The 14,554-nt window shown below is 37.9% G+C and overlaps 1 protein-coding gene and 1 pseudogene across 1 annotated transcript; one reads left to right on the forward strand and one right to left on the reverse strand.

The window, feature by feature from the left end:
* The first annotated feature begins 7,307 nt into the window (after positions 1–7,307).
* Positions 7,308–9,727, forward strand: LOC148720158 (uncharacterized; annotated as a pseudogene).
* A 2,097-nt stretch (positions 9,728–11,824) lies between these two features.
* LOC111327193 (uncharacterized) lies at positions 11,825–13,172 on the reverse strand. Its single transcript, XM_022931311.2, has one exon. The coding sequence runs from the start codon at positions 13,078–13,080 to the stop codon at positions 12,193–12,195; it is 888 nt and encodes a 295-aa protein (XP_022787046.2). The 5' UTR covers positions 13,081–13,172; the 3' UTR covers positions 11,825–12,192.
* Positions 13,173–14,554: the final 1,382 nt, after the last annotated feature.

A 14,554-nucleotide genomic window follows, 5' to 3' on the forward strand; every position in this document is an offset into this window, starting at 1 on the left:
TAAAAGTGCGAATTAGCATTTAGGGTCAATTTACTGGGCAAACATTAGAAGATCGATGTTTTCATTCTTTGTCAAAGCGTTACTTAAAAGTGTCTTTTTGATTTAATGTTTGAATCGCAAACTCTTTTGAAAATTTCAGATCGTTCAAACCTTATATACACTAGTACTTCCTCCCTTCGTCACTTCTTAGAAGATTAGAAAGATAGCAAAATCAAACATCTCATTTATCTCTGGGGAGCTACCACTATTTTCGATGGCGAGTCGTTGTATAGCTTTGCATTTACGACTGATTACTATGTTACGATGAAACATTCCAGTCCTGAGATCGATATTGTTAGATTTTCGTTCGTTCGTTCGTTCGTGTATCAATTGTTCATATGAAAAAACACAAACAGTGATACTCCAGCAAGTTCTCGCAAGCTTCTTATCTTTCTTATTCGATTAAACAACCGTTCCTTCCCTATTGCTTCATCGGTAGATTCCAGCTAACTTTGTACATTCTAAATCATATAATATTTAACAATTATTCCACGAGCGCGCGTTGGATATGAGATGATAGATAGCCAACGAGGCGCGTAGCGCCGAGTTGGCTATAATCATCTCATATCCAACAAGCGCGAGTGGAATAATTGTTTTATTAAAAACGTTAAATTAAATTATTAAATTTTATTAAATTTTTAGCTCCCTTTTAATTTTAAGCTGACACGTACGCGCTTGCCATATTTGTAGATTATGGTATATTGGCTGATATACCATAATGGCTAAGCCAATAAAAAGTCTTGAATTGCATTATCCAATGATCTAGTTTTTAATAAATAGATTTAGCCAAGCCTAAAAGCGGAGCTCCCAAGTTCGTAATATTAATGACAACATAAAAGATGTGCATTTGCCAAGACTCGCCTGAGACACCCCTCTTTTCGTTTTGATAATCTCCCCTACCCTACCCGTGCAATCTGAAGGCACGTACATACGTAAGTACGCTCGGAGCTCGGGAGCCCCGCTATAATTTGAATAGATCTAACCCCATGGAGAGAGAATTGATTGTCTGATTAAAGGCTGATAGTTTCGAAAGAAACTGTTTGGGGCTGCGTCGGTGGGAGTAACGAAATAATTTGGATATATCAATAAAGTTGAAATGGTAAATTAGCCACCGTAATGATTACAAAAGCTGACGTTTCCAGCGTTAGCCCTTCGCTCCGACGAAGGGCTAACGCTCGAAACGTCAGCTTTTGTAATCATTAGGTGGCTAATTTACCATTTCAACTTTGTTGATATATCCAAATGATTGTCTGATTGTCTGCTTTACTGCTTGTCGTACTTCAGTGATCCTCCAAAAATAGAGAAACGGGCTTAAGGACGAAATAAGGTAAACTAAAACTACCGCTATTACCCATCGAAAGATAAAATGTAACTCAACATGAAACTTGCCCATTATATTGCATTTTATCCTTCGGTGGGGAATAGCGGTAGTTTTAGTTTACCTTAATTCGTGAGGTAAGGAAATCCAAAAAGTAGCGGTCAGAGGATGGACAACAGAATCAACTAACGGATCAGTTATTGCTAGACAACGATACAAGAGTCTGGACGACTAGTTTAATCTTTGACAATTAACTTAACAATTCTTGTGACATTTTTCTGTACTTTGATAGATCCTTCGTCAATTCCATTGTACATTAGATGATAACACGCCAGAAGCCATCAAAAAACAATAAGGCCAATTCTTATAACAAAGGTGCTTCAGTCGCCACAGGCTCTGAGCTGAGCACCTTAAAATGGCTGCCGCACATCACTGAACAATGGTGTCGATTGCAATCAGCTGTTTAATCAAGTCGGTAAAATTCGATTCAAGTTCGAACCAGTGTTAGAAGTTGATTTACAATAGTAACCCCATTCTTTGATAGCAAGAAAGAACGCTCCCTTTCATCATTAATGTTATATGACACCCATATGTCATATAACAAAGTTGTATGTTAAGTCTGAATCATACGCCTCCAATTAAGTTTCCACACACAAAAAAATGAAATTTGAAAATGGCCATGGCTTGAAAATCGTAGACATTGAAATATTCATTAGAATTTTCAAAGAATTTTGACATATACTTAAGACATCTTAGATAGTGCAGGTTTGATTCGAATCGCTTTTTCCTCTTAAAATGGACATGTATTTCTGGTATAAAGAGCGATCATAAGAGAGAAATCTTTAAGAACCGGCGATGGTCCGACTTGTATGTACCTCCTCACTGCCATATCTTTTAAAAGCAACCAAAATATCTAATTCATTTTAATTCGGGATACAGTGAATATATGAAGTTCATATATTTTGAACTGCGGTATTAGATACGTATGATGCACGATCCTCGCAGTAGATAGCGCTATTTATGCAATAGCGAAAATCAGACCTGAAAAAAAAGAAAAAAAAAATCAGGCCTGTACGGGACTCGAACCACTGACCTCTGCGATACTAGTGCAGCGCTCTAACAATTGAGCTAACAAGCCAACTGGGAGCAGGCCGTTAAGTTGATTCGTAATAAACCCGTGAAAGTGATAAATGAGATACAGTGAGTATATGAAGTTCATGTATTTTGAACTGCGGTATTAGATACGTATGATGCACGATTCTCGCAGTAGATAGCACTATTTATGCAATAGCGAAAATCAGACCTATACGGGACTCGAACCACTGACCTCTGCGATACTAGTGCAGCGCTCTACCAATTGAGCTAACAAGCCAACTGGGAGCAAGCTGTTAAGTTGATTCGTAATAAACCCGTGAAAGTGATAAATGAGATACAGTGAATATATGAAGTTCATATATTTTGAACTGCGGTATTAGATACGGATGATGCACGATCCTCGCAGTAGATAGCGCTATTTATGCAATAGCGAAAATCAGACCTGAAAAAAATCAGGCCTGTACGGGACTCGAACCACTGACCTCTGCGATACTAGTGCAGCGCTCTAACAATTGAGCTAACAAGCCAACTGGGAGCAGGCCGTTAAGTTGATTCGTAATAAACCCGTGAAAGTGATAAATGAGATACAGTGAGTATATGAAGTTCATGTATTTTGAACTGCGGTATTAGATACGTATGATGCACGATTCTCGCAGTAGATAGCACTATTTATGCAATAGCGAAAATCAGACCTATACGGGACTCGAACCACTGACCTCTGCGATACTAGTGCAGCGCTCTACCAATTGAGCTAACAAGCCAACTGGGAGCAGGCTGTTAAGTTGATTCGTAATAAACCCGTGAAAGTGATAAATGAGATACAGTGAATATATGAAGTTCATGTATTTTGAACTGCGGTATTAGATACGTATGATGCACGATTCTCGCAGTAGATAGCACTATTTATGCAATAGCGAAAATCAGACCTATACGGGACTCGAACCACTGACCTCTGCGATACTAGTGCAGCGCTCTGCTAATTGAGCTAACAAGCCAACTGGGAGCAGGCCGTTAAGTTGATTCGTAATAAACCCGTGAAAGTGATAAATGAGATACAATGAATATATGAAGTTCATGTATTTTGAACTGCGGTATTAGATACTGACCTCTGCACTAGTATCGCAGAGGTCAGTGGTTCGAGTCCCGTACAGGCCTGATTTTTCTTTTCAGGTCTGATTTTCGCTATTGCATAAATAGCGCTATCTACTGCGAGGATCGTGCATCATACGTATCTAATACCGCAGTTCAAAATATATGAACTTCATATATTCACTGTATCTCATTTATCACTTTCACGGGTTTATTACGAATCAACTTAACGGCCTGCTCCCAGTTGGCTTGTTAGCTCAATTGGTAGAACGCTGCACTAGTATCGCAGAGGTCAGTGGTTCGAGTCCCGTACAGGTCTGATTTTCGCTATGGCATAAATAGCGCTATCTACTGCGAGGATCGTGCATCATACGTATCTAATACCGCAGTTCAAAATATATGAACTTCATATATTCACTGTATCTCATTTATCACTTTCACGGGTTTATTACGAATCAACTTAACAGCCTGCTCCCAGTTGGCTTGTTAGCTCAATTGGTAGAGCGCTGCACTAGTATCGCAGAGGTCAGTGGTTCGAGTCCCGTACAGGCCTGATTTTTTTCAGGTCTGATTTTCGCTATTGCATAAATAGCGCTATCTACTGCGAGAATCGTGCATCATACGTATCTAATACCGCAGTTCAAAATATATAAACTTCATATATTCATTGTATCTCATTTATCACTTTCACGGGTTTATTACGAATCATCTTAACGGCCTGCTCCCAGTTGGTAGAGCGCTGCACTAGTATCGCAGAGGTCAGTGGTTCGAGTCCCGTACAGGCCTGATTTTTTTCAGGTCTGATTTTCGCTATTGCATAAATAGCACTATCTACTGCGAGGATCGTGCATCATACGTATCATTTTAATTCGTAAGTAATTTGTACATCAAAGAACATAGCAAAATCAAGTCAAAAACTGGATTTGTGACCAACCTCGTAAGAAAAAAACCTGAAACAGGGAAAAAGCAAACATCTCTTTTGTTTCCAAAGAAGATGAATTTTTAAAATAGGAATTGTTATTTTTATGTGGTACCGCAAAACGTATCATTAATTCCTGGATATATGCTACTCATGATTTTAAGCTCTAAGATTTTTAACATGTGTATGATCTTCATTCTCATCATTATCACTATTATTATTATCATCATTTTAACAGTTGATGACAACTCAATAAATTTCGATTTAGAGATTTAGATTTTCAGTGCTGGGGGCAGAGTCGTCAGATATTCAAAAGAAGAGAGAGATTTTATGGTGGCAGCTCGTGCAAGTTCAGTTGAGTTTTCCATTCTTCTTGTCCCAGGACATATCAGATCCTCCTCGACCTAGGGCCACAACCTTACAAATTGTCTTCGTGAATAGCAATATCTAAGTAACTTAAAGAGAATCTAACTCCATGGACAGCACATTTCATGTCTGGTTGTTCGCTTTACGGCTTGTCTTACATCCCTATTTTTCCAGAAGTAAAGAAACGCGGGATTCAAAGACGAGTTGAAGCAAACGAAAACAAGCGCTGTTCGCCCTCTGACGACTAGTTGTGATGAATACGTTTCACTTGAAGTTATAAAAACTGCCACTTTACTATAACTGAACCCACAGTGCACCGTACACTGCCTTGTTGTATCGTACAATGTTCAGTGCATTTGGAGAACTCAACTGCTGTGGAACATCTCCTTGCGTTAATTTGAATGCGACGATGACGAAGAGTATGAAAAATGAGAGCGAATAAGTTCATCAAACATGATATTATGACCACGCAACCATATCCATATGTTGGACAATAATCTACAAGGAAGGGTAAAGCAGCGACGCTAGATACACCCCAAAAGGTGGCAATAACGATGTACGTGCGCTCCAAAGCTACAGCTTGTTTGTATTTTGTCTAACTGAGGCAGGAGAACAACAAATTGGTTGGGTCCCTGAAAAAGACTGTGCAATGTTGGATGCTGTTGGAAAGACATGCGACTTGCTAAACTTTCATGCCAAAATTGGCAGTGCAAGTGGCAAAAATATGGGAGACAAGTTTACCAACTAAGATAACAATTTTATAATTTGTGAGGATTTGTGAAATAATTAATAATCAAGTTATTTTTAATTAATTATGTGGGAAATGTATTGATAGTTTTATGTAAATCATGTATCTTTTCTAAAGTTAAAAATGTGTGTTTTTATGTATATATTTTTGATAGGTTTGTTTGATGTTGGGTATATAATGTATATAGAATGTATTCCTGGCTATTTATTCATTGGCTGTATAATTTAACAATAACTGTTGTGGTAGTTCTGTCTAAACATTTTAAGCTAAATTGGTTTCCTGGCTATTTATTCGCTAGCTTTGACTGTATAATTTAACAATAACTGTTGTGGTAATTGTCTGAACATTTTAAGCTAAATTGGTTTCCTGGCCATTTTATTCACTAGCTTTGACTCTATAATTTACCAATAACTGTTGCGGTAATTCTGTCTCATTATTTTTAGGTTAATTGGTTTAAAATCTGGATATTTTAGACTATGGTGACTTATGAGCATACAAAAGTAACCAAAATGACCATTGTGTTTATTGCAAGGGATTCAAAATATTTTCAAGGTTTATGGTGAGACTGTTGCTAACTTTGATTTTATCACTTCAGTCAAATAAAATCACTTTAAGTCGCCTAAAGTCGCAATGTTTTTATTGCTAATTTTGCTAAGTCGCCTTAAGTCGCCCAAAGTCGCCCAAAGTTACGGCGACTTAAGGCCCCAGAGTAGGCCTTTTGAATCTCAGCCCCAACAGCAGGGCGAGAAGTATGTCTCAGCTTATGGCCGTTATCGTCAATGAAGACACTCCATACAAGGCATAGCCTGATATGACGGCTGTATCAAACGCATATCGACATAGAGTCCAATCTTCTTAAATCGAAGAAATCCAATAAGTTGTATAAAGTGGCTGGGCAGCAAGTCCGAGCATAAGATAAGTTGTTGTCAGACAACGATACAGGAGTTTGGACGGCGGATGGTGGGAAGATTCCACGTAAAGTGCAACAAGGGTGAGAGAATTCTCAAGAAATGCTGCGATGAAGAGGAGAATGTTGACTGTTAAACATAGGATGCATGTTGTGTTAATTCACGTACCAATGGTGGGGAACGTACCAATTCTTCAAATTTTTTCGGTTGTGTTTCAGTCTCTGTTAAGTTTTCTGTTGCCATCATTCTATCGTTGACGACCAATCGTTTGCTTTTCTCCTCCAGGTTATCTATACTTTCAGCAAAAGAAGTTTTGTGTTTGCGTTATCCTCTTTTAATGTCACTTAATTAGGGAGCCTTCATTATTTATGGCGGGGGAAGGGTTGGCAAGAATAATGGAGGGGTCATGATAAATTCAGGAACTAAATGGGGGGTCATTAGAAAAATTTGTGAATAATGTAGGGAGGGGGGGTCAAAAGCTTTTTGTTGTTACATATCATCTACAAGTGTGGGTTTAGTTTGTAGAACATTACCCACCATACAAGATATAGGGAACAATAGCTAACTTTGCATACACTGGAAAACTATTCTTCTTCAAGCTATACACAGTACCATACCAAACTGGACACAGTACCATAGGATATCTCTTATATTGTTACCCATTTTGTATCAACTTTAGATTTCAAACTCTAGAACTGTATTGTTAATGTGTTTTTGCAATAGAATTAAATGTTTGAAAGATAATTTTCACTTCTTCATACACCCTATGCATAACGAGAAGAGACTGGGAGCGATAAACGTGAAAACGAGGTTAGTTGGGCCTTGATGGCTCGTGTTAAAAATATAGCCGCTCATGACTCTGTAAGTAGTCGTCTTTCTCAGATTCTTACGGAGGAAGATATCCCAGGAGCATCGCTTCAAGGAAGAAATCCGACTGCTCTAAAATCAGATGAACTTCTTTTTTGGTTAAAATGTCGTGGCGATCCAGCAAAGGGGTTAAAAACAAAGGCACAATTGGCGAAAAGGCAAGTACAGTATTTGTCTGTCGTGCGTGATACTTCTTAGAATTAAACAGATTTTAATATCGTACAAGAAGATCAAAGGATTTTAGGAATTACTTTTCTAAATGAAATGTTGATGAAATGATTAATAGTTTTTCAACTTTTCATTTTAAAGATTTCTTGAATATGTTGCGTCTGGTCGTGATAAAGATGTTGTGGATCCCGATAAAGATCTGTTATACACGCGTCGGAAGGAGAGACAAGAACAACTCGCTCAAAGTGATGCGATGCCTGAGGAAAGAACTGTTAAATTTCCATCAGCTGGATGGTCTACAAATTTGCAACGCATGCCATTATTCACAAGGGCAGAGATGGATTTACATATTTCTAAATCTGGAAAAAACTTGGACAAAAATAAACAGAACCATGCGGTTCCAACAAGCATGAAAAAAGCAAAAACATTTCTTGTTGATAAATATCTGAAGGACTTAACTTGCGCAAGTGACGACCATTATTTCTTTTTTAAATGCTTGTGTTACCATAGTTTCAAAAAAATTGAGCCACCCCATAAATTACAAGTTTCACTTTGTTTAGTAACTGGAGCTGTTAAATATGCCTCATGTACATGTGTAGCAGGAACTGTTGGTTTTTGCAATCATGTGCTGGCTGTTATGATGAAACTGTAAGTTCAGCTTGTATTGTTGTCAAGATATCAAGGACTTGGAAATTGACTCTGATATGACACAAGCTAAGGCATGCACTTCAAGTTTACAACTATGGCACAGGCCTTTAAGAGGGGATAAAATCAAGCCCCAACCTGTCATGGAACTTGAGGTAAAAAAGGTAAATTTAGACGCAGAATATAACCCTGATAGTGGAGTAAGGTGCTTGTTGTATGAAGCTAAGAAAAATTTGGGCACACAGGCATCTGATGAGGCTTTGTTAAAAGACAAACTTCAAAAGATCAACCCTAAGTTTGCCCTGTCGCAAATTATGCCTACTGGTTGTACCAACTTACAGGAAACAAAATTTGGAAAATGTCCAAGTGGCTCCTATGCAAGTTACCAGTTACAGTTCACAGAGTGTAATTTTCAAGTTTTCTGTAATACTGACTCAATGCCAACAGTGGACTGTCATAATGAACAAAATGCTATTTCTGTATATCCTCCATTTCCTTTGCAACAATCTGAGCCATATGAAAAGCCAGATGATTTAAGAAGCAGCCAGGAAGCACTCCTGGGACATTTGATTGTTGATGAGGTAAAGCTTAATACCATCAACAAGAAAACAATTGAACAAGTAGCATCAGAAGAATGGCAGGCAGAAAGAAAATTTCAGTATACAGCATCTAATTTCCACACAATTGTAAAAAGGCAAAGGAATCATGACACTCTAGTAAACAATTTGCTTCATCCCCAACCATTTACTGCCAAACAAACTGTACATGGGAAAACTTACGAGCCTGTAGCCTTAAAGGAGTATAAAAAATATATGTTTTCAACAAGGAATCCAGTTTCAGTGTTCAAAAGTGGTCTTTTGTCAGTATCGCCCCTCCCTTTTTAGCAGCATCACCAGGTGGCAAGGTCATTGACCGAGGCTGTAGCAAGCCTTTTGGGTTGGTAGAGGTTAAATGTCCTTACACAAAATTTCATGTTAGTCCCTTAGAAGCATGTGCAGATGACAGTTTCTTCGCAGAAAATGTAAATGGAAAGCCAAGGCTGAAAAGGGGGCATCAGTACTACTTCCAGATACAGAGTCAACTAGGTATTACAGGAGCAAGTTGATGTGACTTTGTTATCTATACTAACAAAGGCATAAGTATAGAGAGGATCATAATTGATCCTCAATTCTGGGAAGTATTGAATGAAGACCTAAAAAACATTTTTTTTGAACATTTTATAGCACCAGCCTCTGTAGAGTTCAGTAACCATTAGAAGGGTTAACTACCACAATCTAATCTTGTCATGAGTAAAGAGAACTGTGTCTCATACCTAACTGGATATGTTTAAACCAATATGGTCTGCATAATAAGATAGCTTTGAGGATAAAGCTTTTCTAAGTTTAGTACCTCTTTATTATTTGATTTTAAGATCTTTGGAACTACATGTAAAACTTACATCTTAAAGTGTTTGGGACTGAAAGCAAGCGAATCACATCCTTAGTTTTAGTTGGTTTAGAAAATAGTTAACCTGAGAGATATCATCAAGTTTACATTTATTAAATTGACTGAAATTCTGTAGTGTACCTCAGAGCTCTGTCAAACTCAGTGTTAAGCGGAAATGAGAGGGTCCTGAATGTTACATAAAAAGGCACGGACACTCCACATTTGGTTTAACCAAGACCTCGGGCTTAAAATGACGAGAACAGATCTTCGTGTTTTCGCTGACTCTAAACTCTTTTCCTTCGTCTCGACGAATGGCATGGAGCCAACGCTTTTTGGGGATAGTGTCGTCCGGAAATTTAAGGTAAGAAATTTGCCCTCCACTTTCGGTTCTGTACTTCTTTTTGGTACAGTTTGGCACGCAACAGTTTTGCGGCATTTTCAAAAACTGGCGCTCTTCACATCAGGCGGCCATTTTTATTTACTTGGCCCAACTAGCCTCGTTTTCAAGTTAAACGCTCCCAGTCTCTTTTCGTTCTGCATAGGGTGTATAGCTGCCTTGATAGTCCTAGCAGGAAGGGGGCTAGCTATTTTTGCAATTACAGCTAGAGGGGTCATGACAATTTTAATTCTTATAGAGCAGGGTCAGGATATTTTGTTTAGTCTCACTGAAAATCTTGCCAGCCCACCCCCTCCCATAAATAATGAATTATTAATTCTGAGTATGACTACATGTATGACTTGAAGAGGATCCAACTAAAAGTACAGAAAAGTGCTTGTCTAATTGTCTGCCTGTTTAACTATACTGCTCTTCCAGTGGTAAAAAATAGGTTTGAAGATGAGTTTACCAGAAAAGGCACTACTGCCACCATTAGCATAAAGCAGTGACAGAAGAAAGAATCCATAAGATGGCTACATTGTCACATGTGCACATTAAAGCTACAATCTATCTATACTTCATTCCAAACAATAGGGCAAGCAGAGTTTTACTTTAGGCTGATTCTTGACATAGATTTCTGATGAAACTTTGTACTCTGTTGTAACATGTCAAGGAGATCATAGAAATGTTGATGATTTTCAGGAAATAAATGTGCTTCTTCGACCAAGATATATTGGGAATCCATATGGCATCAAGTCCACTGGACATTCAGCTGACATCAGCAGTTGCATGTCTACTTATAGAGCAATGATATATAGTACTTAACTTTTTACACTCTTTATCCACAACAATACAACGATACTATTTAACAGTAAGCATAAAAAGAGTAAGGCCCAGGGATAAAAGGATAAAACTGGCTAGAAATTTTGACTAAATCATTTGATTATATTTTTTTCTTGGAAGGGGGGGACAGTGGTGATGGTGGCTGTCCAAGCTAAATGTTAATGTTATGGGCTAATGTTTAAATGCAAAAAGTGCTGAAAAAAACTCTGTTGATGGTAAAAATCTGGGGGAATATAATTCAGTTATATTGACATAACATTGGTCTTCATTTAATTTAAAGGGTCTACAGTCAGTCCTATAATCAGGAGATGCAACCAATTGAAAATTGTAACTTAATACATAACTGAGAACACAAAAAGAAAGACTACCAATCCGCACTGAACCATCAACAACAATGCTACCCTCCTATTTACCATCTCCATGAAAAATGTTTTAGTGCCATCTCCTGGGGATTGGTTTAATTGGTACTATGTAAAGAAATCGCTGGTAGATGTCTATACAGACAGTCCTCTGTTGTCCCTTATTGCCTAAGACCTTTAAGTGTGGTTCAAGCCACCTTGTCATGATCTTGTCATGCAAAGTTCCTCGTTATACAAGATTTCCCAGAGAGAGAATCATCTTTTGGGTGCAGTTTTGTGAAAGGTGGTAAGCCATAATCTACGATTAAAAGTGTAGCTTGTCCTTGATTTCTCTTGAAATCAATTTTATGCATACATTATGAGGGGGTTTACCTTAGCATCAGACTAAACTGAAGGAAAAAAAATAGAAACAATGAAAACTGTCTCCAAAGCTACAAATCTTAGTAAAAAATTTTTGGCTAAACCTTGGTTAACTTAATTGTGCTTTGAATAACCTGGCCTTGGTTTACAGCAACACTATAAATCCTCAATTACTAGTATGCAGTTCTACTCCCACCTGGTCAATGTTAAGCTTTTAGGATGCTAGTACTTTCATTGCATATAACCTTTTTCATTCCCAAAATAAAATATTGTACAGGTATGGATATAAGTCTTAGAAATGTTTTTAAAGTTTGATTTTTATTCTAGATTATTTCTTCCATTTACCTTGCTTCTCTTATTATATTAATTACATTTGTTTTTGTTAAGCATTTTTAACATGAGCCTTTACCATGGGAGACTTGACCATGAACCACACTCTAAATTCTTTTAAATTAAACCTTTCACTCCCAAGATGTCATTAGTAATTCTCCTTTCTGTCTGTTATAAAATTCTTATGATGTTACTGGTTACTGTTACAGTACTAAGAATTTGACTTTGGTTCAACTAATATTGTATGGTAACTTTTTTTTTTTTTTTATTTCATCATCCTTGCATAATTATAGTAACAACAAACCAAGCATCGTAAATGTTACCGCAACTCAGTGCTCTAATCGTTGCTGGTCAAAAATTTCCTTATCTTCTTTGGTAGTTTTTCATAAACAGACTGAGGAATTTTCACATAAAGTTGGGACGAGAAGTCGAACATGGCATCACGGCCCAAATAGCCATACTCCACCTCAAGGAAAGTCTTCAAACAGTTTGGTCCCTTAACAGAAATACCTTCAAAGTTGTACGGTTTCAGAGGCAGGATACACGTCTTTGGGAATTGCTTTCGCCTGTACTCGTATCTCCCAGGAATATTCCAGTTATAGCAAAAACAACTGTGGTCATCTGGATGTTGTGCAAATGTAAACACATCCAAATGGACCAGACCAGGGTCAAACAACAAATCTTTTCGAATTCCGAATCTATCCCACAGCTTTCTGCTGGCACAGAATTTAAGTCGTTTTCCACCACTTCCATTGTACAATATCTCCCTTCCATGTTCATCAAACCAACTTATCCCACTCACAGGACACTTGTTAGACACATGAATAAAACCGTCTTGCATAGCGGTAAAGGAAGGTAGATTCTGCAGAACACTTGAAAAGCTACACTCGAAAATGGCGATGTCTACATCCCCATCATGGCGGATCATTTTTCCATCTTCCCTGTAAACTGACAGAGCTGTACCACCACAAACAAAGTACTCAATATCGATCTCACTCAAATACTTGACAACCTTTTCAAGCACATAAACACAAACAGGTTTGAAGAGCTTATTTTGACCAAGCTTGGAACTGAAGTTACTGAGGGTGCATCCATTCCACATGTCAAAGCTGATGGATTTTGGTGCTACAGGTTCATTTGAAGGACTACCTAGTCTTTGTTCTCCTTCCTCTTTATCAATTTGATCTTGACAAAGAGCAAAGAAATCTTCCTCACAAGAAGCCATCTAAAGGATTAAATCCTTACTATGAGACGATGATAGTCCATACGATCTGCTAAAACCCGCAAATTAGCCCCAGTCCATTACTCGGTTTTCCAGTCACTTAGAGGACAAAACTAAATTAAGGAGGCTCGAAAGGGTTTTCCACAATTAACAGCAAGTGCCAATCAGTAAAAGATATCAGAACTGTCAAACTTATCATCGGGATAATGACTTGACATATCTATGTTAGGGCAATCTTGTAAGGGGGCTCGTCAGGCATCATCTGTTGCCATGGCAACAGTACAGTAGTGCTAAAAGACCTTCTAAAACTCAGTTTTTGAAAGATATCTCAAAAACCAAGTCGGTGACCTAGTTTTTTTTTTTTTCAAATTTATTTAACATTATGACATTCTCTATCCGTATACGTGATATAAAAAAAACTAACTGGTAGAACTTGAATTATATAGGAAAATGCTGTTTTAAAATGTAAAAAATTTTCCACTTGATAAATTTTTTTAAAATTTTCTTCAGGAATGCGTAATGATGAAAATAATTTGTACACAAAAAATCAGGGTAGGTCACCGAACTAATTTTCGAGATATTAGTTCATCAATTTAGCAAGCTTTATTTCCGGTTTTTACAATTTTAGCTCACACTTTTATATCCGGTCACGCGCTTTAAACGATACCGCTGACTCAAGGGCTCATTTTCGCGAGGATAAGTCCGTGTCCGCGCGATTAATCGGTGGATGTCCTAAGCACGGAAAAGATCGTACATCCTGAAGATGGATTTACAATGTTTCGTGATTTTACACATTCCTGAAAAGTCATCATTTGAGACTCAGACTGCTTACCGTTAGGACAGTTGGAAATGTAAGAACATTCCGGAGAGAATTCTCTTGCGGAATCACAGGCAGCCCAAGCTCACTTCTAGAAAAGCGGACGTGACTCTTAACGTGTTGCGCAACGTTTTATATTTATAAAGGTTTGTATGGCATGTTATCGGTTTGCCTTAAAAGAGAGAAAAAAATGTCTTGTTTTGAAATAAAATGGGCTTACCTTATTGCTTTGTTGTTTTCTTTGTTGATTCCGAACGTCTCAGGCCATTTTGAAGCGTTTTCGGCGAGTTAGCGCTATGTTGGTGTTCAATTTTTATTCGCTTTTACCGTAAACGAAATAAACAACATATTTATTTCACCGTAAAAAAACTAGAAGCTTTCGCATGTCTTCACATCAACTCCAGTCAAACGAGCGGTTTAATTTGACCGCTGGTGAACGAACTCCCATTCTTTTGTTCCGTACTTGTCTTGTAATTGGCTAAAAAACGTTGGGTGGCCCCGGTTGAGTTCGTTTCACTGTAAGAGTCACGTCCGCTTTTCTGGTAGTGAGCTTGGGCTGCCTGTGGCGGAATTCGATATATGATGACAAGTTGATTTTGAAGGTGGCGCCAATGCCAGTACAACATTGAGGCCGTTAATGTTGAGTTTCTCGTATAGAGA

This window comes from Stylophora pistillata, chromosome 11 (assembly GCF_964205215.1).
Source record: "Stylophora pistillata chromosome 11, jaStyPist1.2, whole genome shotgun sequence".
NCBI classification, from domain to species: Eukaryota; Metazoa; Cnidaria; class Anthozoa; order Scleractinia; family Pocilloporidae; genus Stylophora; species Stylophora pistillata.